Here is a 23,193-nt window from a genome sequence, read left to right as displayed (position 1 = left end):
GGTTAGAATTCCAAATAAACAGCAAATCAGCTTCTTGGTTTTCCCATAAACATTTGCTCTGCAGTCCTCTACAATCAAGAAATTGCCTCCTGATTTCCAAATTTGCCATGGGATGTAGACAGTTCTTGCCCGCACAACCTCCTACCAGCCAGACAGATGATGACCAAGTAAAACTGCTTCCAGTATCTCCTCACCCCTGTTCAGTTTCAAATCTTTGAAGGTTCTATTAAGTGCTCTCTCTTTTGTCTCCTAGTTTACACCTATTTCTATAAAGGGAAAGAGTACTGGAAGTTTGATAACCAGAGGCTGAGTGTGGAGCCAGGCTACCCCAGGTCAATCCTCAAAGACTGGATGGGTTGCAACCAAAAGGAAGTTGAACAAAGCAAAGAGAGACGCTTCCCCCATGATGATGTAGATATTATGGTGACAATCAATGACGTGCCTAGCACTGTAAATGCAATTGCAGTCGTGATCCCTTGCATTTTATCTCTGTGTATCCTTGTCTTGGTATATACAATTTTCCAGTTTAAAAACAAAGAAGTGCAACAAAATGTTACCTATTACAAACGACCTGTCCAAGAATGGGTATGACACTGTCAACTGCACATTGCAGCTCAGAGCTGGCAAAATGAGTTCAGAAGTCCACCACCAAAACCGGGCAAGTGACTTTTTATGAGTTGTGGAAATTCTGGGACTGAACGAAGCCAGAGATACAGAGGTGGTTTTGCAGAGTGAAGCCTCTTTCCTTCTTCCTGCCTCAGTCATGTGTCTGTCTTGCTGTGCCATTCTCCACAGGACCCTTTGTATGCATCAGAGGCTGCAACAGGAATTTTCTTGAAATGTTTTTCAGATGACTTGAGAACCCTTCAGTGCCCTGCCCCGTGCTCTCTGTGAAACCCAGCATTCGCCAGTGTAGCTAACCACCTCTAAATGGACCAGGTTTTTTACAATTGTCTCAAATGAATTATTATTAAATCTGTGTAATAGGAACAATTCAGTATCATAAGGAGAAGACAGGCTGATGCTGAATCATTCTGAAAGATCTTCCTAGTTTATTACAAGAACCAGGGAATTACCCGGATACAATTTTCCAATACCTGCTGGTCAGATGTTTTGTACCTTCATAATTAATTGATGCTGTCACTTAATACAGTGTACGAGGAGGTAATTCTGAGGAGGCTGAGTTCAAGCAACTCTAATCCAGAGAGTTTAACAGCAACTCAACTGGATTAGTTTACAAAAACAGAGACCAAGACACCCCCAAATGTTAACACAGCCCTACCTGTGTTTGTTTCCGGAATCTCTCATGTAATTAATATTTAAATGTCATATTACCACTATTTGAAATGCCCAGCAATCACAAACAATAAATTGTTACTAAACTAATGATCTCGCCTGTATTTTCTCTCAAAATTCTGGAGACTGATTGAAGTGGCATGTCTACTCAAATGCTGAAATTTGCATCTCAGGTTCCAAGAGAATGACAATTTCTCTCTAAATAAGTGTTTTCAAAGAGTTGAATGAAGTAGTCTGGGTCAAGTAAGAACTCTGGCTGTGCCTAAAACTTGAAAACATTATCTCGCTTTGACCATTATTTTTAATTTTCACTCACCTCTTCACACCCAAGTATCTGGCTGGAACCAAGACAAAAAGGGGGAATGCCAAAATCTAGTGGGAGAGCTTGTTCTCACAGGGTGACTAGCATAAGTCTGGAGGGCTGCGTCTAGATTGGCATGATTTTCCGGAAATGCTTTTAACAGAAGTTTTCCGTTAAGAGCATTTGTGGAAAAGAGTGTCTAGATTGGCACGGACGCTTTTCCACAAAAGCACTTTTTACGGAAAAGTGTCCGTGCAAATCTAGACGCGCTTTTCCGCAAAAAGGCCCTGATCGCCATTTTCACGATCGGGGCTTTTTTGCAGAAAACAAATCTGAGCTGTCTACACTGGCTTTTGCCTGAACGGGAGCAAAATAGTATTTCTGCAAGAAGCACTGATTTTTTACAGTAGGAAGTCAGTGCTTTTGCGGAAATTCAAGCAGCCAGTGTAGACAGCTGGCAAAGTTTTCCCGGAAAAGTGGCTGATTTTCCAGAAAAACTAGCCAGTCTAGACACACCTGAGATGTCTTAGCCTCAGATAAGGTTTGGCTAAATACCTGACTTTAGGAGTGATCTTCAATAAATCTCCTTCACATACTGCCATTGTCTGCTCTTCTCTTTCATAAATACAAATGCTTGAGATTGCATCTCTGAGCTGGGAGATGTTGAGAGTCTCTGGTTAGGCTAAAAGGGGTTAAAAACAAAGGTGATGTCATGCTAGGAGTCTACTACAGGCCACCTACCCAGGTGGAAGAAGTGGATGAGGCTTTTTTTAAACAACTAACAAAATCCTCCAAAGCCCAAGATTTGATGGTGATGGGGGACTTGAACTATCCAGATATATGTTGGGAAAATAACACAGCAGGGCACAGACTATCCAGTAAGTTCTTGGACTGCATTCGAGACAACTTTTTATTTCAGAAGGTTGAAAAAGCTACCGGGGGGAAGCTGCTCTAGACTTCATCCTAACAAATAGGGAGGAACTGATTGAGAATTTGAAAGTGGAAGGCAGCTTGGGTGAAAGTGATCATGAAATCATAGAATTCACAATTCTAAGGGAGGGTAGAAGGGAGAACAGCAAAATAGAGATAATAGATTTCGGGAAGACGGATTTTGGTAAGCTCAGAGAGCTGATAGGAAAGGTCCCATGGGAATCAAGACTGAGGGGAAAAAACAACTGAGGAGAGCTGTTAAGGGCCCAAAAGCAAGCTATTCCGCTGCGCCTTGGCTTAACCACGAGATCTTGCATGCTCTAAAAATAAAAAAGGAGTCATATAAAAAATGGAAAGTAGGATAAATTACAAAGGATGAATATAGGCAAACAACACAGGAATGCAGGGACAAGATTAGAAAGGCAAAGGCACAGAGTGAGCTCAAACTAGCTCTGGGAATAAAGGGAAGCAAGAAAACTTTTTATAAATACATTAGAAGCAAGAGGAAGACCAAGGAGAGGGTAGGCCCACTGGTCAGTGAGGACGGAGAAACAGTAACAGGAAACTTGGATATGGCAGAGATGCTTAATGACTTCTTTGTTTCGGTATTCACCGAGAAGTCTGAAGGAATGCCTAACATAGTGAATGCTAGTGGGAAGGGGGTAGGTTAGAAGATAAAATAAAAAAGAACAAAGTTAAAAATCACCTAGAAAAGTTAGATGCCTGCAAGGCACCAGGGCCTGATGAAATGCATCCTAGAATACTCAAGGAGCTGATGGAGGAGGTATCTGAGCCTCTAGCTATCATCTTTGGAAAATCATGGGAGACAGGAGAGATTCCAAAAGACAGGGAAAGGGTAAATATAGTTCCCATCTATAAAAAGGGAAAGAAGAATAACCCAGGAAACTACAGACCAGTTAGTTTAACTTCTGCGCCAGGGAAGATAATGGAGCAAGTAATTAAGGAAATCATCTGTAAAGACTTTGAAGGTGGCAAGGTGATAAGGAACAGCCAGCATGGATTTGTAAAGAACAAATCGGCTGCGTCTAGACTTGCGCTCTCTTGTGCAAATACTTTTAACGCAAGAGTTCTTGCGTTAAAGTATTTGCGCAAGAGAGCATCTACACTGGCATGTGCCTTTGCGCAAAAGCCGTGCTTTTGCGCAAGAGCATCCAGTGTCAGTGTAGATGCTCTCTTGCACAAGAAAGCTCTGGCGGCCGTTTTCCCCATCGGGACTTTCTTGCGCAAGAAATTCCTGTCCCTGTCTACACTGCCCTCTTGCGGCAAGAACACTTGCGCAAGAGGGCTTTTTCCCTGAGCAGGAGCGTCAGAGTTCTTGCGCAAGAACACCGACGATCTTACATTAGATCGTCAGTGTTCTTGCACAAGAACTCGCGGCCAGTTTAGACAGCTGGTAAGAAATCTGGCCAATGTAGACACAGCCATCATGTCAGATCAACCTCATAGCTTTCTTTGATAGGATAACGAGTCTTGTGGATAAGGGAGAAGCGGTGGATGTGGTATACCTAGACTTTAGTAAGGCGTTTGATAGGGTCTCACATGATATTCTTATCAATAAACTAGACAAATACAACTTAGATGGGGCTACTATAAGGTGGGTGCATAACTGGCTGGATAACCGTACTCAGAGAGTAGTTATTAATGGTTCACAATCCTGCTAGAAAGGTATAACTAGTGGGGTTCTGCAGGGGTCTGTTTTGGGACCTGCTCTGTTCAATATCTTCATCAACGATTTAGATATTGGCATAGAAAGTACACTTAAGTTTGCAGATGATACCAAGCTGGGAGGGGTTGCAACTGCTCTGGAGGATAGGGTCATAATTCAAAATGATCTGGACAAATTGGAGAAATGGACTGAGGTAAACAGGATGAAGTTTAATAAAGGCAATTGCAAAGTGCTCCACTTAGGAAGGAACAATCAGTTTCACACATACAGAATGGGAAGCGACTGTCTAGGAAGGAGTATGGCAGAAAGGGATCTAGGGGTTATAGTGGACCACAAGCTGAATACAAGTCAGCAGTGTGATGCTGTTGCAAAAAAAGCAAACATGATTCTGGGATGCATTAACAGGTGTGTTGTGAGCAAGACACAGGAAGTCATTCTTCCGCTCTACTCTGCGCTGGTTAGGCCTCAGCTGGAGGATTGTGTCCAGTTCCGGGCATTGCATTTCAAGAAAGATGTGAAGAAACTGGAGAGGATCTAGAGAAGAGCAACAAGAATGATTAAAGATCTAGAGAACATGACCTATGAGTGAAGGGTGAAAGAATTGGGTTTGTTTAGTTTAGAAAAGAAAAGATTGAGGGGGGACATAATAGCAGTTTTCAGGTATCTAAAAGGGTGTCACAAGGAGGGAGAAAACTTGTTCATCTTGGCCTCTGAGGACAGAACAAGCAGCAATGGGCTTAAACTACAGCAAGGGAGGTTTAGGTTGGACATTAGGAAAAAGTTCCTAACTGTCAGGGTAGTCGAACACTGGAATAAATTGCCCAAGGAGGTTGTGGAATCCCCATCTGTGGAGATATTTAAGAGCAGGTTAGAGAAATGTCTATCAGGGATGGTCTAGACAGTATTTGGCCCTGCCATGAGGGCAGGGGACTGGACTCGATGACTTCTCGAGGTCCCTTCCAGTCCTAGTGTTCTATAATTACACTGGTTTTCCATGCTGGTATCCAAGCAATGTTAAATAACTGTCCGAAAACAACGGCGGCATGTTCACATTGCAGATGTCATTTAGCCTTGTGCAGAGAAGCCCATTCAAGACCAAGGCAGCGCTTCCACATCACTTGCACCCTGTTTTGAGAGCTTAACTCGGATGTGAGTGGTTCCTACTCCTCTAGAGTGGGCCTGCTGCCTTTGGCTGAGTTTCACTACAGTGTAGCTGATGAAGCAAGACGCAATGGATACCTGCTTAACATCCAACAATGTACGACATGAGTCAAAATGAGTGAGGATTTCAAAGTTTGTTTCACCTATTTCTTTTAGTACATGGGCCAGGTTATAAGCATTTATGATGACAAGGGCAAAGCAGGAGGAAGTGAAAGCTTGTTAGTGTGTCCTCTACTTTTACAGCCTGCCTCAGACTCAGGCAACAGAGAGAGGTGCTAGAACTTTGTGATGCATTTGAATTGCACATCATGTGGTCTTAGACTACTTTGTATTTTATACTTTAAAGAAACATGAACGTGCCTTCAACACCATTATAAACAGAATGGAAGGGAACTTGGTCAACATCACATCTGTATTTTAGGGAAAGACATGGTGGAGTCTCCTAGTGGCTGAAGGGCTACACACAAAGCACCGAATAAGGCCAGACTTAATCACTGGCCACCTCTCCCCAACTCAGTATGCTGCTGTGTACGACACATGGCGCTGATATGTACAGTAAGTTCCAGCACCACGTGCCACATGCTTTTACCACCAGGCACTTCACTATACCTATGAGCCACTCCAAATAGACCCCCATTGAAAATGTGTCTCCCACTTCCCTTTGAGGCACCCTCAGCCACATTACATCCAGCCCCATGGACTTGTGCATGGCCAGTATTTTTAAATAGTTCTTAACCTGCTTTTTCCCCACTGAGTGCTGCCCCCTCCTTCCCATCCTGTGCTGTCCAGCAGTCTGGGAGTTGACTTGGTATAAACAGGCAAAGCATTGAGTATTTCAGCTTTTTCCACATCGTGTCATTGGGGGTATGTCTACACTACAAATTTTTTTTTTTGGAAAAACTTCAATTACATCCACACTGCAATCGCATTCTTTCAGAAGAAAATAGAAAGAAGAGAGGGGTTTTCCGGTATTGGTAACCCTCTTTCTGCGAGGAAGAAGCCTTTTTCCAAAAGAGCCCTTTCAGAAAAAGGCGTGTGTGGACTGGGAAGAAGAGTTCTTTTGGAAGAGGAGGAAAAAGGAAAAAGCACAGGTGCCCTGGCAGCCACTCGTCTGTAGTAATCCCAGTGTAAATGGGAGACAGCACCCATTCCATGTGGATACTCTTTCAGAAGAAATTTTTTCGGAAGATTTCTTTGGGAAAAACTTCTTCCGAAAGCAGCCTGCAGTCTAGACATAGCCTAGGTCACATCCTCCACTCATAAGGGTCCTGTAATTTCCTGACCACCTTGCTGCTCACATACCTGTAGAAATGCTTGTTACCATTTATATCCTTTACTAACTACAACTACAACTGTGCTTTGCTCTTCCTGATCATACCCCCGAATGCTTGAGCAGTACACGGTTCCCTAGTTAGCTGTCCAAGTTTCCGCTTTTTATAAGCATCCTTATTGCGTTTAAGCTCACTGAGGTTTTCCTCGGTTAAGCCAAACAGGTCACTCGCCAGATTAGTTATTCTTTCTGCACACTGGGATGGTTTGTTCCTGCATCCTCAATAAGGCTTCTTCAAAGTACAGCCAGCTTTCCTGGACTTACTAGCCTATCTTACTAGCTTCAGGGGATCCTGCCCATCAACTCCTAGAGGGTGTCAGTCTGCTTTGCTCCCAGCGCTTCATTACCACGCTGTAGGGCTGGGCCCAATTGCTCCTACGCTAGGAGGACACATGAACCAAACAGCTGGGTGAGAGAGGGTCACTTGATTTCTCCTCTCCAACATGACTCCCAGAAGCACCTTTTGCTTTCACAACCCCAGCTACCCCCGGGCTCCTTATCACTCCTGGATTCTCTCTTATGTAACAGCTTTGAATCTGCAAGCAAAACTGTCACTTATTTGCCCTTTTCTGCACTGTGAGGCAGAGCTTCAGGACACCATCCAAGGATAGAGAGCAGCTTTGTTCAGAAGACACTAGACATCCACCATATTCAGTGTTTACAACCTCAGACCTTTTCTGTACAGCTACAACCAGGGCAAAGAAGCCTATGGCTATCTGGCCTAGGAAACGCTGTCTAGCAACCAAAGAAGGGAAGGCACGAGAGAGTCTTTCACTGAACCATTGTAAGTGTGTTTTTAAAGATCCTATTGTGAGACAATATCCATTCTTTTTAAATGAGGAAAAAACCTCGGCGTGAGAGAACGTGTTAGCTCAGCAAAGAGAGGAGCTGTAATGCTACAGATCCCTCCGCGCTGTGACTATTTAAAAGACGGGAAGATGGCAGCCAGGACACAGAATCTCTCACATTTATAACTCGTTCATGCTGTTTGCCAGGGCTTTGTAGCAGGAAGTAATTAACACGCCACTAAAATGCTGGTTACGAGGCATCCGCCCAGAGCAGGGCCCACGGAAGGGACAGAAGGGCCTGGTATTGGAAGCCAGAAAGCAGATGAGATGGCAGCCTGGCACTCTGCTCCTCAGCCAGCACGTCTCACGTCAGACTAGAAGGAAAACAGAAAGCAGGTTTAACGAATGAGAACAGGGAAAAGCAACAGGTGCCTCCAGCTGGAGGCACATCAGCCCCTTCCCTATCAGCGCTCTGCCCTAGTTCCATAAAGCAAGAGAAACACTCAGGCTATGTCTAGACTGCAAGCCTCTTTCGAAAGAGGCTTTTTCGAAAGTATCTTTCGAAAAAGCCTCTTTCGAAAAAGAGCGTCTAGATTGCAAGCAGTACTTTCGAAAAAGCAAGCCGCTTTTTCAAAAGAAAGCAGCGAGTGAGTCTGGATGCTCTCTTTCTAAAAAGCCCTGTTGGCATTCAAGAACGCCTTTTTTCAAAAGAGCACTTTCGAAAAAAGGCGTTCTTCCTAGTGAAATGAGGTTTACCGCCGTCGAAAGAAAAGCCGTCGAAAAAACCCCTGAGTCTGGACACAGCCTCAAACTAGTGCATGGGCCCAAACAAGAATTCACAGTCAGGTTCACCAGGCCAGCAATAGCCGGGTGTATCTCCAGCATGCTCAGCCTTGGCCAGGGAGCCAGGCCAGCAACCTGAAGGGAGCCTTGACCTGCCCTGGTCCAAGACATCTTCAGCCCACTGCTTTAAAACTCTCTCAATTTCTGGTTAATTAAAGTCAATGTTTTCCTTTTCAAAACAAGCAAATGTGCTAGTCCTTGGGGACTATATCCAAACCAAGGTTCGTGATCCAGCCACAGATGCTATGGTCTGAATGCTTATAATTATTGCATGTGTCACTCATTGGACTAAAAAATGGCTGAAGAGCTTTTGTCAAAATTAAAATTAGTTTTTGGGCTGAAACAACTAGAGAAAATTTCAGCCCATGCCCTAAATTTGCTAGAAGATGAGCACATGAAGATTGAACACAAAGCATGGTAACTAACTACAGTGAGAATTCAGTAGGTTCCCAGAATATTAGAGATGAACAGGCGCTTTAAGCTTTGAAAGTGTCTCAGAAAAAGCTACAAGGAAGAGCCAAGAAAACAGAATTGGGGGTTTTTTTATTTTAATTTTTGGCAAAGCTAAGACTCTAAAGAAAGCCAGTGGGAGCATAGACGCCTGGGAAACAGACCTTGGCTTGCCAGTCTTGCTAACAGGTGTGTAGGTTTAAAGAGGCACAAGCACAGGATGAGATCTCACCTACCTGTCAATTAAAGAATCTCTCATACTGGTGGCGATGGTACTTGGCTGAGCTTCGTTCAGTTTGAAGATGCTCTCGATAACAGAGAGCTCCGTGCTGGTTGTGTCCAGCCCACAGAAGGCACACCAATCGTTCACAACCATCCCCGCAGCAATGACCTCACTGCCACGATTCACTGTGCCAGCCTGGTAAGAACAGAGAGGAATCAACCCACCATCACCGTGACAGCAGCACAGACAGCCCATCAGTTAGACCTGATCGCCTCGCTAGTCCATCAGGGGAAAGCACCAGCCCAAACTCTCCAGCACAGTTGGGAATTTAAACCCCTGCCACCACACCGCTGAGGACAATTTAAGAGGCGAGAGACCATCTTGTTTGAAGATGTTATCTCCCTGCATGGTAAGAAACTGACAGGACAAATTTTTGGGCTCCATAAGCAGACCTACATGGGTAATACTGGTTCAGCTATTTGCATCTGCTCCACTGGACAATGTACGAGTTGGCTATTTAAAATTCTGTCTAAGGGACAGCGGTAACTGGGAGCAGAATCAGCTCCAAGGGACAGCACAGAGATCCTGGGGCAGATCACAGGGTGCCAGGTTAGGCCTCATGCTTCAGGCCATGATCTGCATTTGGCCCCACACAGTTGTGTAGCAAGAGCGGCATTTTGAAGGTTTGTAACATCTCAGGAGGACTGACAACTCCCAGCCAAGGCACCCCCCACCCACACACCAACCCTGGGTGCCTGTCCCAAAGTCCTCAGTTGAACAAAGTTCTCCCTGTGGTCTGTATGCACAGAACTGAGTTACCAGAGGGTACACGGAAATGGAAATTGCTGCTTCCCCACTCAAATATGCCTTGGTCTAGGTGGAAGTGTGTTAAGCTGGAATCCAGAAGGCAATGGTTTAAGTCATATTTCTACTGCCTGGTGTTAATAATTCTAACCCTTCCACAAACTCAAAGCAAGGCCTCACATCACTGAAAGGTCAAACTTATAATCATATTTAGTCTTGGAAAACGACAGCTGGAGGAATATCGTGAAGAGGATGTTGTGAAGGCCAAGACTATAACAAGGTACAATAAAGAACTAGACACATTCATGGAGGACAGGTCCATCAGTGTTTGTCAGAAGACAATAGGGAATGTATCACTTGACTACCTGCTCTGGAAGACAGGATATTGGGCCAGACCGACCTTTGGTCTGTCCCAGTATTGCTGTTCTTATGTTCTTACAGGGGACATGATAATAAGTCAGTTGAGGGCTGTTATAAGAGAAGATTGATTAATTGTTTTCAATGGCCACAGAAGATAGGACAAGTAATCAGCTTACTTTGCAGCATGACAGATATAGAGTAGATGTTAGGAAAAGCTTTCTAGCTATATGGACGGTTAGCTTGGGGATAGACTTCCAAAGGAGATTGTGGAATCCCCACCACTGGAGATCTGCAAGGATAGTCTAGGTATATTTGCTCCTATTGCCAGGTCCATAGTAGACATGGAAGGTCCGTAACTGCAGCTACGTAGACTAAGTAGCTGTAGTCAATGTACCTTAAGCTGAGGTTGGTGGTGTCCCCATAGCAGGAGGCTGACAAGAACAAACGCTCCCATCGGCTTCGCTTACTCCTTGCAACTGTGAGGGATATAGGTACTGGCTGGAGTTGCCCTCAGCGTTCAATTTTCAGGTCTATACTAGACCCACTAAATCAAACACAGAACGTTGATCTCCGTATAGATGTGCCCTAAGAATGCTAAAAATTAGATGTCAGGTCTCTAAAATTGCAGAGCAAAGTTTGCTTAGTCACACTTGCATCTCAAAGAATCTGCAAAACGGATTATATAGGCAGAAGTTGCCACACTTTTTCAGTAATACTAGTGTCCTACAAAATTCATGGCCATAAAAAATGCATTACAAATCCTGAAATCTGACTGTCTTCAGCATGGGAACACAGCAGTGCTCGTGTTGATATTAAATAACATTAATTTCACTGCTTCAACTTTGTTTGCCAGAGACTTCAGCGCTGAAACACACAGCTGCATTTTAGAAACTGGGGAAGTAGGAGATTGTAGCAGCTGAAGCATTTGGTACCAGGAAGACTTGACAGGCTATTTTGGGGATAGGCACAGAGGGATGAGGTAAGGAATGTTACCGAGTGTCTTTTCACAGCAGGAACAGGGTACAGCATCTTTTTACCTGGGCAGTGGTGAAACTGACAAGTCACAAGAATTAAACTCTACAGCTTGCATGCTAAGAACTACAAGGGGCAGAGAGCAGCTATTCGCAGGTGGAAGGCCACAACATGGAGGCTGCAAACGAGTACAACTGTGAAGATCCAAACCTTGGCAGCAGTTAGGAGAGTCTGGGTGGGAAGGGAGAGAGAAAGCACACATCTACAAAACCTTACCACAAGTGGGACTTGCAGCAGTGAGGAAAGCTCATCTTGGTCTTCAGTTGAAGTCTTTGGGTGCACAAGTCCTCCCTGGTTACTAAAAACGCAGTAACTTCCTACCAGAACCTGGTCTGCAACTGTCTGTCTGAAAACTTCTACTTTGAGCACATCTGCCAAAATCTCTTCGGTCTCCTGTAAATACATAAAATAAGAAGAGTTTGCCCTTGACACGAATCCTACCTCAGAACTCAGAATATAATGCAAAAACTCCAAGTGAGCGGAGCTGGGAACAGAACTATGCTCTGGAGAAAACTTACAAAAGGTGACCTGCAAACACCTATTGTGATTTTTGAGAGCTCAGATTTTCACTTTGTGATTATATTAACTACACCTGCTGCTTGGGCCCATCAACAAGTTCTCCTCTTTGACCTGCCAGTCAGCTTCAACAGTCAACCATCTTCCTCTTCTTACCCACCCATCTATGACTTGGTCATCTTGGAAGTTCAAACTATGCTGGAAATACAATGCACAGTTTTAACGGTGAAAGGAATCAAGCCTTGGAAATATGTACCCAAGATGTAGTGGCTTCTTAATCACCAACAAGTTTGAAATCAAGATTGGATATTTTTCTTAAAACCTTCTCTAGGAGTTATTTTGGGGAAGGTCTGCAAAAACAGACTATATGATCACAGGGGCTCCTTCTGGCCTTGAAATCTAGGAGTCTTCAATTATCATCATTATGTTAGGATTCTACATGGACCCACATCTTCACTTCAGACTGGTCATTTTCTATTCCATCTAAAACCTCACCGGTGCCTCAGAGCTCCTGGGAAGTGTCCAGCTGTCAACTTGAGCTCAATATGACTAAAATAGAGCTCTTCACTTTCAAAGAATCATAGAACTGGAAGAGACCTCAAAAGGTCATCAAGTCCAGCCCCCTGCTCTAGGCAGGACCAATCCCAACTAAATCAACCCGGCCAGGGCTTTGTCAAGCCGAGACTTAAACACCTCTAGGGATGGAGACTCCACTACTTCCCTAGGTAACCCATCCCAGTGCTTCCCCACTCTCCTAGTGAAATAGTTTTCCCTAATATCCAACCTGGACCTCTCCCACCACAACTTGAGACCATTGCTCCTTGTTCTGCCATCTGTCACTACTGAGAACAGCCTCTCTCCATCCTCTTTGGAACCTCCCTTCAGGAAGTTGAAGGCTGCTCTCAAATCCCCCCTCACTCTTCGCTTCTGCAGATTAAACAGACCCAAGTCCCTCAGCCTCTCCTCATAGGTCATATGCTCCAGCCCCCTAATCATTTTGGTTGCCCTCCGCTGGACCCTCTCCAATGCGTCCACATCCTTTTTGTAGTGGGGGGCCCAGAACTGGACACAATACTCCAGATGTGGCCTCACCAAAGCCGAATAAAGGGGAATAATGACATCTCTGGATCTGCTGGCAATGCTCCTCTTAATGCAACCTAATATGCCATTAGCCTTCTTGGCTACAAGGGCACACTGTTGATTCATATCCAGCTTCTCATCCACTGTAACCCCCAGGTCCTTTTCTGCAGAACTACTACTTAGCTGGTTGGTCCCCAGCCTGTAACAATGCTTGGGATTCTTCCCTCCCAAGTGCAGGACTCTGCACTTCTCCTTGTTGAACCTCATCAGATTTCTTGTGGCTCAATCCTCCAATTTGTCTAAGTCACTCTGGACCCTATCTCTGCCCTCAAGCGTATCTACCTCTCCCCCCAGCTTAGTGTTGTCTGCAAACTTGCTGAGGGTTCAATCCATCCCCTCCTCCAGGTCATTAATAAAGATATTGAACAAAACCGGTGCTAGAACCGAACCTTGGGGCACTCCACTAGAAACCGACCGCCATCCTGACATCGAGCCATTGATCACTAGCCGCTGGGCCCGGCCTTCTAGCCAGCTTTCTATCCATCTTACCGTCCATTTATCCAATCCACATTCCCTTAACTGGCTGGCAAGAATAGCGTGGGAGACCGTATCGAAAGCCTTGCTGAAGTTAAGGTCTATCACATCCACTGACTTTCCCACATCCACCGAGCCAGTTACCTCATCATAGAAGCTAATCAGGTAGGCCAGGCACGACTTGCCCTTGGTGAATCCATGCTGACGATTCCTGATCACTGTCCCCTCTTCCAAGTGCCTCCAAATGCCTTTCATCACAAGTTCCCACCTTCCTGGTGGGTTACACTATCACCCCTGTTACAGAGGCCTGTCACTTGGGCATCATTTCCACGTAGGCCCTCCCTCTAGACTGAGGCACCCATATGTGTGCACGATGCCTCTTCCTCCTACAAAAGATCTAAGCCACCTTCTCCACTCACACTGCTCACGCCCTTGTGTCTCGCCATTCCCATTAGCCCCAGGATGCTGAACTAGACTGTAACTCTACAGGGCAGAGCCAGTCTGCTCACGTGCCCTATGAATGAAGGGTAGCGAGAGACAGAACGCAGGCCAGTCTAAGCTGAGCCCTGAGGCAGCCTTTCAACTCTGCCATTCCTTTGGGAGAAGAATGAAAGGCTGGGAAAGCGGGCGCCTATGCCACAAGGCACTATCAGCACGCAGCCTTGTGTTACGTGGCACGAAGGGAAACGTTCAAAGCAATCCCCAGTAACTATGAGCTCTCGCTCTAGGACAGGGTTCAATCTGAAGGTTTCCATTTACCCTGTCGAGGTCGGGATGGACGAGCGCTACGTAGTCATTGCACGTGGTGACATTGCCCAGTGCTGAGAGCCGCTCCTCCACCCTTTGGATTCGTACTGAGTCTGGCAGGCTGTTGCGGATGTGCTGAAGCTCCTGGTCTGTTGTACTGCTTGGGACTAGCAGCCCATGGCGGTTCCCTGCAAGAGAAGAGGAGCTGTTGTTTCACACCACATCAAAAGCATTCACCCACTGAGCCTGGCCACTTCCTAGCCCTCACGCACGCTGCTCTCCTAGCGCCTCCTCCCACATACAGTCCTCAGCATGACTAAGGCACAGTTCCCACTAAAGACAAGCCAGCACCAGGGCTCAGGTTCAGAACAGAAACTGCCTGTCTGAGTACTGGGGGGATTAGAAAAGGGTTCATAAGGGAACAGAAGAGGAAATACTTTGAAAACAGTGATATGTTGGTGGTACCACACTTATTCACTATTGTCAACTACATCAAAGCCCATGAATGATACAAATATATAATATATGCAGAAGAGGTGCATAGCAGGGAACACTGAGCATGCTGAGGGTAAATTCTGATTTCTGAAACAACCTCCCACCCCATTTACAAGTTTCACACTTTCAATATGGGCTTGAATAAAGATACAAACTGGTTAACGCACTATAAAGGCAATTTCCCCCATCTCTGATATTCACATTTACACATCAAATGCTATGTATGGGTCACATCCAGCCTTACTTAATTAGGTTCATTAAACACTGGTTCTAAAATTGACAGTAACCGCTTTTGCTGTTTATATATACTCTGGATTAGGGCTATAATAGTATAATCGATTAATCGATAAACAAAAGCTTATAGGTTAATGCTGTAGCTGACACTCGACCCACCCCGCCAGTTAATTTTTTAGCAGGCTGATCAGCAGCCCAGCTCAGTTCTGGCTCTCAGTGGTTCCAGGACCTACCCCCACGGTGGCTCTGCATTTAAATAGTATTAGGAACCAGGCGGGCAGGCAGCCCAGCTCAGTTCCGGTTTGCACCGGCTCCAGGAGCTGAGTCCCCACCCTGGCCAGGGGCTGTATCAGAGGCAGTAGCACAGGGCAGCAGGTCTGTATGGGGAGCTGGTTTTAAACTGGCTCCTCTCATGGACCAGCTCCCGCCTGATACAGAGGCACAGAGTGCCAGCCAGGGTGCTCCTCGGGAGTGGGGCAAGAGCGAACTGGCTGCCAGCCCTGCTCCCAGGGACTATAGAATAATCGACTAACCGATAAGAATTCGTGAGGTTAATCGACTATTCAATTAACTGATATTTAAAATCCCTGTCCACTCCAACTCATCTGATCAAGTGGGTTTTACCAATGATCTAATATATTTGTTAGTCTCTGAAGTGCCCCAGGACTGCCTGTTGTTTTTAGAGTTGCAGACTACCATGGCTAGCCCTCTGAGACAACCCCCATTACTGGGATTCCTTTGGAGCAGACCCTCCAGGAGAGGGACCAGTCACCTCCAAGTACCCAGCAAACCTGGGGCAACAAGCTCAAGTTGCTGTCTTGTGCCCAAGCAGTCCTAAAGGCAGTGACAAAGCACAGACTTTCTATGCACCCACTAGTACTCAATGCCAATGTTAAGGCCATGGCAAACCCCTACGTTCAGTTGCTAACAACTTTCAATCCCCTAGAAACACAAAGCAGCTCTACGAGACAGACTAATTGTCCATCTATCCCAGTATCCTGTCTTTCATTAGTGATGTTAAAGACTAGTCGATTTCCCCCCTTCCCCTTGCTGCCTCTAGGAGATAGAGGAGGGGTACTTCAAAGTGGCAGCACCGCACAACTGTGGAGCACTGCCGTTTTGAAACCCCAAGGTGGCGTTTCAAAGAGGCAGCCGCTGCACAGCTTATCTGCAGATCAGCTGTGCAGTGGCTGCCCCTTTAAAATGCCAGCAGGGGCTCCATGGCTTTTAAATGCACAAGAGCTCCCATTTCAAAGCAGGACTTCCCGCTGGCACCGTAGAGTTCCGCATTCCTCCTTTGAAATGTACAATGCAGACGTGCCTATAGACTAGTCAATTAACCACATTTTAACATCCTTATGGCCAATGCCAGGTTCTTCAGAGGGAATGAACACAACAGACAATCCGTGGTAGGATCCTCTATCAAAAATAGCAGACAAGACTTGATTTTGTATATGTAACTTTGAAGAGATTTTATCAACTTGACTAGTGAATTTTAGGAAACATCCCGACATCTGAAGGGAAGGGTGTGTGTGACAAGTATATTTTCCCTTCCCTGTTGCTGTGGAGCTAGCAAATAGGGCAGGGAAATGCTGTCAAATCAAAAATCACTAATCTTTCAGTGCTCAGAATCTCCGGTGTCATGAGAGAAGGAAAACATTTTCAGACTGAAATGGGCTTACAGTTAATGTCCCTTTAAAACACACCGTTTAGTACGAGTTCTAGCTAAATCCATGGTCACATGCAATAAGGAGTAGCTGCTGTGCTAAATTTGGGAGCAAGGGGGGAGGAAAAGACTATACAAGTGAGTGAGTGAGCTTGGTGCACAGATGGGGTTGCAGCCCAACAATAACAATGCACAGCTAAGCAGGCTGCTTGTAAACCTAAATTGCCCAGGGAGGTTGTGGAATCTCCATCTGTGGAGATATTTAAGAGGAGGTTAGATAAATGTCTATCAGGGATGGTCTAGACAGTATTTGGTCCTGCCATGAGGGCAGGGGACTGGACTCAATGACCTCTCGAGGTCCCTTCCAGTCCTAGTGTTCTATGTTTCTATGAAATCACACGAAGACTGCACATTAGGGATGCAGATGAAAAAGTTAACCAGTCAAACAACAGAATAATATTCAGATAACCAAAGGCTAGTGCAGAGTGTAGGGATGTAAAATAACATTTAAAAAGTTAGCTAGGAAACGTAACGTCTAACCAGTTAACTGTGATCCGGGGGGGGGGGGGGGGGGGGGGGAGGGAGGGGAGAGGGTCCTGGCTGTGGCACAGTTCAGCAGATCCCACCACATTGGACCAGCCACCCTCTTGCCACAGTCAAAGGGCTGCTCTAGCCTGGCCAGTCCCGCTGTAGACGACTGCTCTGGCCCATCTGCACTACATGCACAGTGGGATTCACCCTCTGAAGAGCAGGGCAATTTAAAGATCATCTACAAAGCATTTTCTTGACAAAACAGACCTCTGGGGCAGTGTTTCTCAGCCTTTTCTTTATAAAGTACCCCTTCGTTTTAAAAAAGAAAAAATTGTAAGTACCCCCAGTACCTACAGTTTTCAGACATACACAATTTTTTTTCTACCATTGCAACACATTTGTTTAAACAACTTAATCGTAGCCAGGCAGGTGATGAAAATTTTGGGTGTAAAAAGTACAAAATAATAAAGTGCTGTAAAATTGAAAACAAAAATTCAGTTTTCTCCAAATTTCAGTTGTGCTGACGCACCTCCCAGACTGCTCTCGAGTACCCTGAGGTGCTACCACTGTTGAGAAACACTGCTCTGGGGGATACATCTACACAGGGCTGCAGTTGGCCCAAGTCAGCTGATTCAAAATCCTCACAGGTTGCCAGAGCTCTTGCTCCGGGCGGAGCCCAATCACCTACACAGAAGAGTGCATTGTCGCAGGCCAGCTGTGGTTTTTCTCTTCCCTGTGGAGATAGACGCTTAATTGTTGGTGCTTCTTGATGAAGGAGAAAGTCCCCGAGAGGAATGATTTGAGGTCTGCTTTTCTAAGAAGCCCCAATTTCCCCCCTTTAATCAGAAGTGAAATTCGCTCTTCAGATCAGATGTCAGATTACTAACCATCTAACTGGTGTTCTCATATAGGCTCATTTCATTGATCTGATACAGCCAAATCTCTCAAAAGCTTCTCCAGAAGAACTTCTAAGGGACAAAACCTTCTGAATCCTCTCACGAGAAGAGAATGTAAAAACAAGAGCTGTGTTACCTGGCTACAGGGAAGCAAGTGGAGCAAAGGAGGAAAGTTGCTTTTGCACGTCTTTCGGGTGGGCAATAATTTCTGGCTGGGGGACACTTCAGACATTTTTTAAATGGCCCTGGGCCACCCCAGAAGGGGCGGGGCCTCAGGCAGAAGGGTCAGGGTCAGGACACTTCCGTGCTTCCCCACCCACAGACCCTGACTAGTCTGGGGGTGGGGGAGTGCACAGTCTTTGCCCCTTCCCCCCGGCACAGCTGACAGTTCTCTCTAGGTGCCCCTGCTCATGGCAGCAGGAGGAGACTTTGCATGTCCCCGCCCTAGCTGGAGGTTGACTAAGTGCTGAGCCCCTTGCAGCATGGAAGACTTCAGTGCTCCCCTGAAGCCCTGATTGGCCTGGGGATGGGGGGAGCATGTGAAGTCTCCTCCCACCCTGCCCCCGTCCTGCAAGGAACATGCAGCACTTAGAAGCACCGTGCCCCTCACAGGGCAGGAGGAGACTTTGCGCGCTCCCCCCAGGCCATTCAGGAGCATATGGTGGCCCTTTCGCCCACCCCTGCTCCAATGGCTACATGCTGAAGCTGAACCATTAATGCCCTCCAAGACAGGGTATTCCCTGCAGGTTTATAAGTACGAGAAACTTACACAAGAAACCCAACTCCTGAAAGCCACAAGTAGAAGCATGTGAAACACCTTGCCCCATGCTGCAGGAGTGGCTATGTGAGCTCCCCCATCATCACAACTGAAGCCAACTCTCCCCCCGCCCCAGCATATCCTTGAACTCCCACGCCCACTTCCACACACACCCCTGTCTGTACTCTCACATGGATAGAGTTTTGATTTTGGAAACAAGTCTTCCCAGTCCTACCCTCAGGCCTGGCTACCCTCAACAATCTCTACCGGGAGGTCAGAAGAGAAGTCCCTTTGGGGTCACAGAGCTATGTCTGAAGCCCTCCTACTAATCCCTATTGTCACAACCAGAACCTCAAACTTTCACCCGTATTCACTAGGGGACAGGTTTAGAGAGATCCAGTTACAGACCCAGTCTGCCTTATACTGCAGAACCAGAGGCTAGAATCTTGTGAAATGACCCAATCCTCATTCAGAGCACGCCACAAAGGAGTCTGAAGGATCTGACTTACCCACACACATTCTCCCAATGATCCGACATCCCGCAATGGAAGCATGAACAACAGGGATGGTCTCAGACAGCTCTCCCTCAAAGACACTGCAAAAGACAGACAGGGGAATGATCCACCTATCGAGGAAGGGGAAGAGAATATTTGGATACAGAGTGGCTAACCTAGTGAGAAGGGCATTAAACTAGGTTCAGTGGGGACAGGTCACCAGTCCACAGGTGAATGAAACAAACGGAGATCTGGGAGCCAGTCAGACCAGAGGGAGGGTGGGCTGTAATAGAAAGGATAAAGAGAAGACAAGACAGAATGGGAGGGAGGGGGCAAAGTCAAAACAGTATCTTAGCTGTCTATATACAAATGCAAGAAGCATGGGGAATAAACAGGAAGAACTTAAAATGCTTGTAAATGAACACAACTATGACATAGTTGGTATCACAGAGACTTGGTGGTAGGTGTTGCCTTATATCGGGTTAGCAACCTATGGCTCATTAGGAAGCCAAATATGGGTCTTCTGGAACCCCAACTCAGTCTCCCACCTCACCCCACAGCAGGGAGCCAGCACTGGCACTACTGCAAGATAGCCTGCTTGCATAAGGCAAGATAGCCTTAGGGCCTGCTGCAAGATTGGAAAGCCAGTGCTGACTTCCTACAGGCAGGGAACGGAAGAGAAAGCCCTGAGCCTCCCCACCGAATCCAGCGTGCAGGGAACAAGCGGGGAACACGTGCTGTCCTTTTCCTTCCCCCAGTATGCTGGGAACAAGTAAAACCAAAAATGGCTCTGCGCATTGCCCTCTTCCTTCCCCCAGGACACACAAACAGTCACTTTAATTGTGCCAGCAAAGATAATGGAGCAAATAATTAAGGAATCCATCTGCAAACATCTGAAAGATAATAAGGTGATAGGTAACAGTCAGCATGGATTTGTAAAGAAATCACGTCAAACCCACCGGTAGATATGGTACCTCAACTTTAGTAAAGCATTTGATACAGTCTCACTTGACCTTCTTACCAATAAACTAAATAACCCTAGATGGGGCTACTCTAAGGTGGGTGCATAACTAGTTGGATAACCATTCCCAGAGAGTAGTTATCAATGGCTGACAATCATGCTGGAAAGGCATAACAAGTGGAGTTCCACAGGGCTCAGTTTTGGGACTGGTTCTGTTCAATATCTTCATCAATGATTTAGATGATGACACACAGCAGAGGTGGACAAACTACGGCCCAGGGGCTGGATGTGGCTCCCATCTTGCCTGGGTCCAGCCACCAAGGCTCAGCAGCAGAGTTTTCTCTAATCTGCATAGCAGCACAGCTTCACAGGTGATTAATCAGCCCCATCCAGTCAGTCAGCTCTGTGCAAGGAGCCCTGAGCCTCTGATTGGGCAGGGCTGGTTAATCACCTGTGAAACTGTGCTGCCCTGAAGCTTAGAGGCAACACTGCTCAGGGCTCCCCTTTTCTCCCCACCCCCAGCACTGGGGAGCCCATGCTGATGCTCCACTGTGGGATTGGAGCACACAAAATCTACTAGCATGGGCCCCAGGCTCTGGTGTGTAAGGGGAATGTGGGAAGTGCCTTTCTCCTTAAGTCAGAGGACACATCAGTGAGGGTCTGTTTGGGTCAGCGGCCCCAACCCAAAAAAGGTTCCCCACTCCTGGCATAGATAGTATTCTTATAAAGTATTCAGATGATACCAAGCTGGGAGGGGCTGCAAGTGCTTTGGAGGATAGGGTCATAATTCAACATGATCTGGACAAACTGGAGAAATGGCCTGAGGTAAATAGGATGAAATTCAATAAGAATAAATGCAAAGTGCTCCACTTTGGGAGAAACAATGATTTTCACATACACAAAATGGAAAATCTAGAAAGGAGTACTGCCGAAAGAGATCTAGGGATCATAGTGGATCACAGGCTAACAGTCAACAGTGTGACACAGATGCATAAAAAGCAAACATTCTGGGATGCATTAACAGGAGTGTTGTCAGCAAGATACGAGCAATAATTCTTCCACTCCACTAGATCAAGGTGGCGCTTGATTCTGCTATGAGGGCAGAGGACTGGACTTGACCTCTTGAGGTCCCTTCCAGTTCTAGTATTCTATGATTCTATGCTGCAAAGCCAAGCGTGATATGCATAGAGAATCCCATTCAATCCAGAGGGACTCAGATCCAGAGGAAAACTAAGTCAATCCCCACACCTGAGGAGCTCTGATGATCCTGACCTGTTTCATAAAGGTGGGGATCTGCACTTTACAGACAGGAAGAGTGAGCGGAGAAAAAGGGCCCAGATTTACCCAAAGCCTGCCAACAGGTTAATGGCAGAATTGATATAACTTTCTGATCCCCAATGCAATGTGCCCTATTCATAAGGCCCACATTGCGTCCCAACTAAAATGAATAATTTCCTAGTGAAAGGACTTCCAGTTCTTTGAATGTGTCAGTAACATAAGTGAATAAGGAACAGGCTTATTTTTTTGGACTTTCTAACAGCCTTTGACAAAGTCCCTCACAGGAAACTAGCAAGGCCGGGTCTACACTATAGCCTGGGGGTTGGCTTGAGGTAGACAAGTCCAGATATGTAAATACATAGTTATAGTTAATGTACTTCAAGCCAAGGGGCTGTCTCCACAGCAGAGAGTCGTGTACCGGCACTAAGGGGGTGCCCTCAGCCTTTGATTTAGTGGGTCTTTACTAGACCCACTAAATTGAACCCTGGCATCAATCACCCTGTAAATGGAGTCATGGTCTTAGAAAACTAAGCACTTGAGGAATGAGTGGTGAAGTATAACCATGGGTTAGAAAGACAAGAACACCACTTCTAGGGCCTGAGGCCTGTCTTACCCATGATCTGCTGGATAGAGGGGAGAACACTGAGGTGGCACAAACTGTGGGCTACAGCCATGTCTTCCAGCACAGCTTTGTAAGGAAAGTGTCAGGGGAGCCGAGTTAGTCTGTACAGGTGAAACGTAAACACCAGCCAACGGTCCGGCAGCAGGTTACAGACTCACAAACCACCTGGGTGGGATCGTGAGCTTTCGGGCACCGCCCACTTCTTTGGATGAGCAGACCCGTTACCTGAAGTGGACGGTGCCCAAATGCTCATGATCCCACCCAGGTGGTTTGTGAGTCTGTAATGTGCTGCCGGACTGTCTGGGCTACGTCTAGACTGGCATGATTTTGCGGAAATACTTTTAACAGAAAAGTTTTTCCATTAAAAGTATTTCCACAAAAGCCTGTCTAGATTGGCACGGATGCTTTTACGCAAAAGCATCCGTGTCCAGTCTAGATGCGGTTTTGTGCAAGAAAGCCCCCATCGCCATTTTAGCCATCGGGGCTTTTTTGCACAAAACAATTCCTCCCTGTCTACACTGGCCCTCTTGAGCAAGTATTCTCGCGCAGGGCTTTTTCCCAAGCGGGAGCGTGAAAGTATTTGCACAAGAAGCGCTGATGTTGCACATTACAAAGTCAGTGTCTTGCGCAAATTCACGTGGCCGGTGTAGACAGCCGGCAAGTTTTTGTGCAAAACCCGACCAGCCCAGACCCACCCGGGCCGAGGCTGGGCACGGGGCGGGAGGGGGAGGGGCAGGGACCAGGCGCGGGGCGGGGCGGGGCGGGCCCGGGGGGAGGATGGGCGGGGGGGAGGGGCAGGGACCGGGGGCGGGGCGGGGGGCGCTGACCTGTAGAAGTTCTCCGAGCCGCCGACGGCCACGAGGCAGTAGCGGTTGGTGAGCTTGGCGAAGCAGCCGATCTCGTTGTTGTTCTCGAAGCTCGCGCGCACCGCCATGGCCGAGACACGCGGCGACCCCCCCGCCGGCTGCAGCCCCGCTGCCACTTCCGCTTCCGCCGGAAGCGCGCGAGGCGACAGCGGCCCCGCCCTCCTCTCTATGGCCCACGGTGGGGCAGCGCGCCGGCCTGGTGCCGCGAGCCCGAGTTCACTTCCGGCCGGGATTAGCCCTCCGGCGGCCCTGGCCCCGCGCCAGGCAGGCTGGGGGCGGGGCCAGCGGGGGCTGGAGCACGTGACCTGCAG

The 23,193-nt window shown here is 46.9% G+C and overlaps 2 protein-coding genes across 8 annotated transcripts in view; one reads left to right on the top strand and one right to left on the bottom strand.

The window, feature by feature from the left end:
- The window catches only part of MMP24 (matrix metallopeptidase 24), a 114,583-nt gene extending 113,194 nt beyond the window's left edge, over positions 1-1,389 (top strand). For 6 of the 7 annotated variants that reach the window (XM_075901451.1, XM_075901449.1, XM_075901450.1 and 3 more), the window contains one exon: positions 254-1,389. In XM_075901451.1, coding sequence (XP_075757566.1) covers positions 254-591 — 338 coding nt within the window. In that variant the 3' untranslated portion in view covers positions 592-1,389. The remainder of the gene's footprint in view (positions 1-253) is intronic. The other variant, XM_075901454.1, reaches the window with a different exon arrangement.
- A 6,267-nt stretch (positions 1,390-7,656) lies between these two features.
- Positions 7,657-23,032, bottom strand: EIF6 (eukaryotic translation initiation factor 6). The gene is made up of 6 exons (XM_075901456.1): positions 22,844-23,032; positions 19,171-19,256; positions 14,095-14,270; positions 11,422-11,598; positions 9,023-9,204; positions 7,657-7,867 (listed from the first exon to the last, which is right to left on the bottom strand). The coding sequence occupies exons 1-6, from the start codon at positions 22,948-22,950 to the stop codon at positions 7,858-7,860; spliced, it is 738 nt and encodes a 245-aa protein (XP_075757571.1). The 5' UTR covers positions 22,951-23,032; the 3' UTR covers positions 7,657-7,857.
- Positions 23,033-23,193: the final 161 nt, after the last annotated feature.

The sequence above is a fragment of the Pelodiscus sinensis genome, chromosome 18, assembly GCF_049634645.1.
Source record: "Pelodiscus sinensis isolate JC-2024 chromosome 18, ASM4963464v1, whole genome shotgun sequence".
Classification (NCBI taxonomy): domain Eukaryota; kingdom Metazoa; phylum Chordata; order Testudines; family Trionychidae; genus Pelodiscus; species Pelodiscus sinensis.
This window is presented reverse-complemented; position numbering and strand designations above follow the sequence as displayed.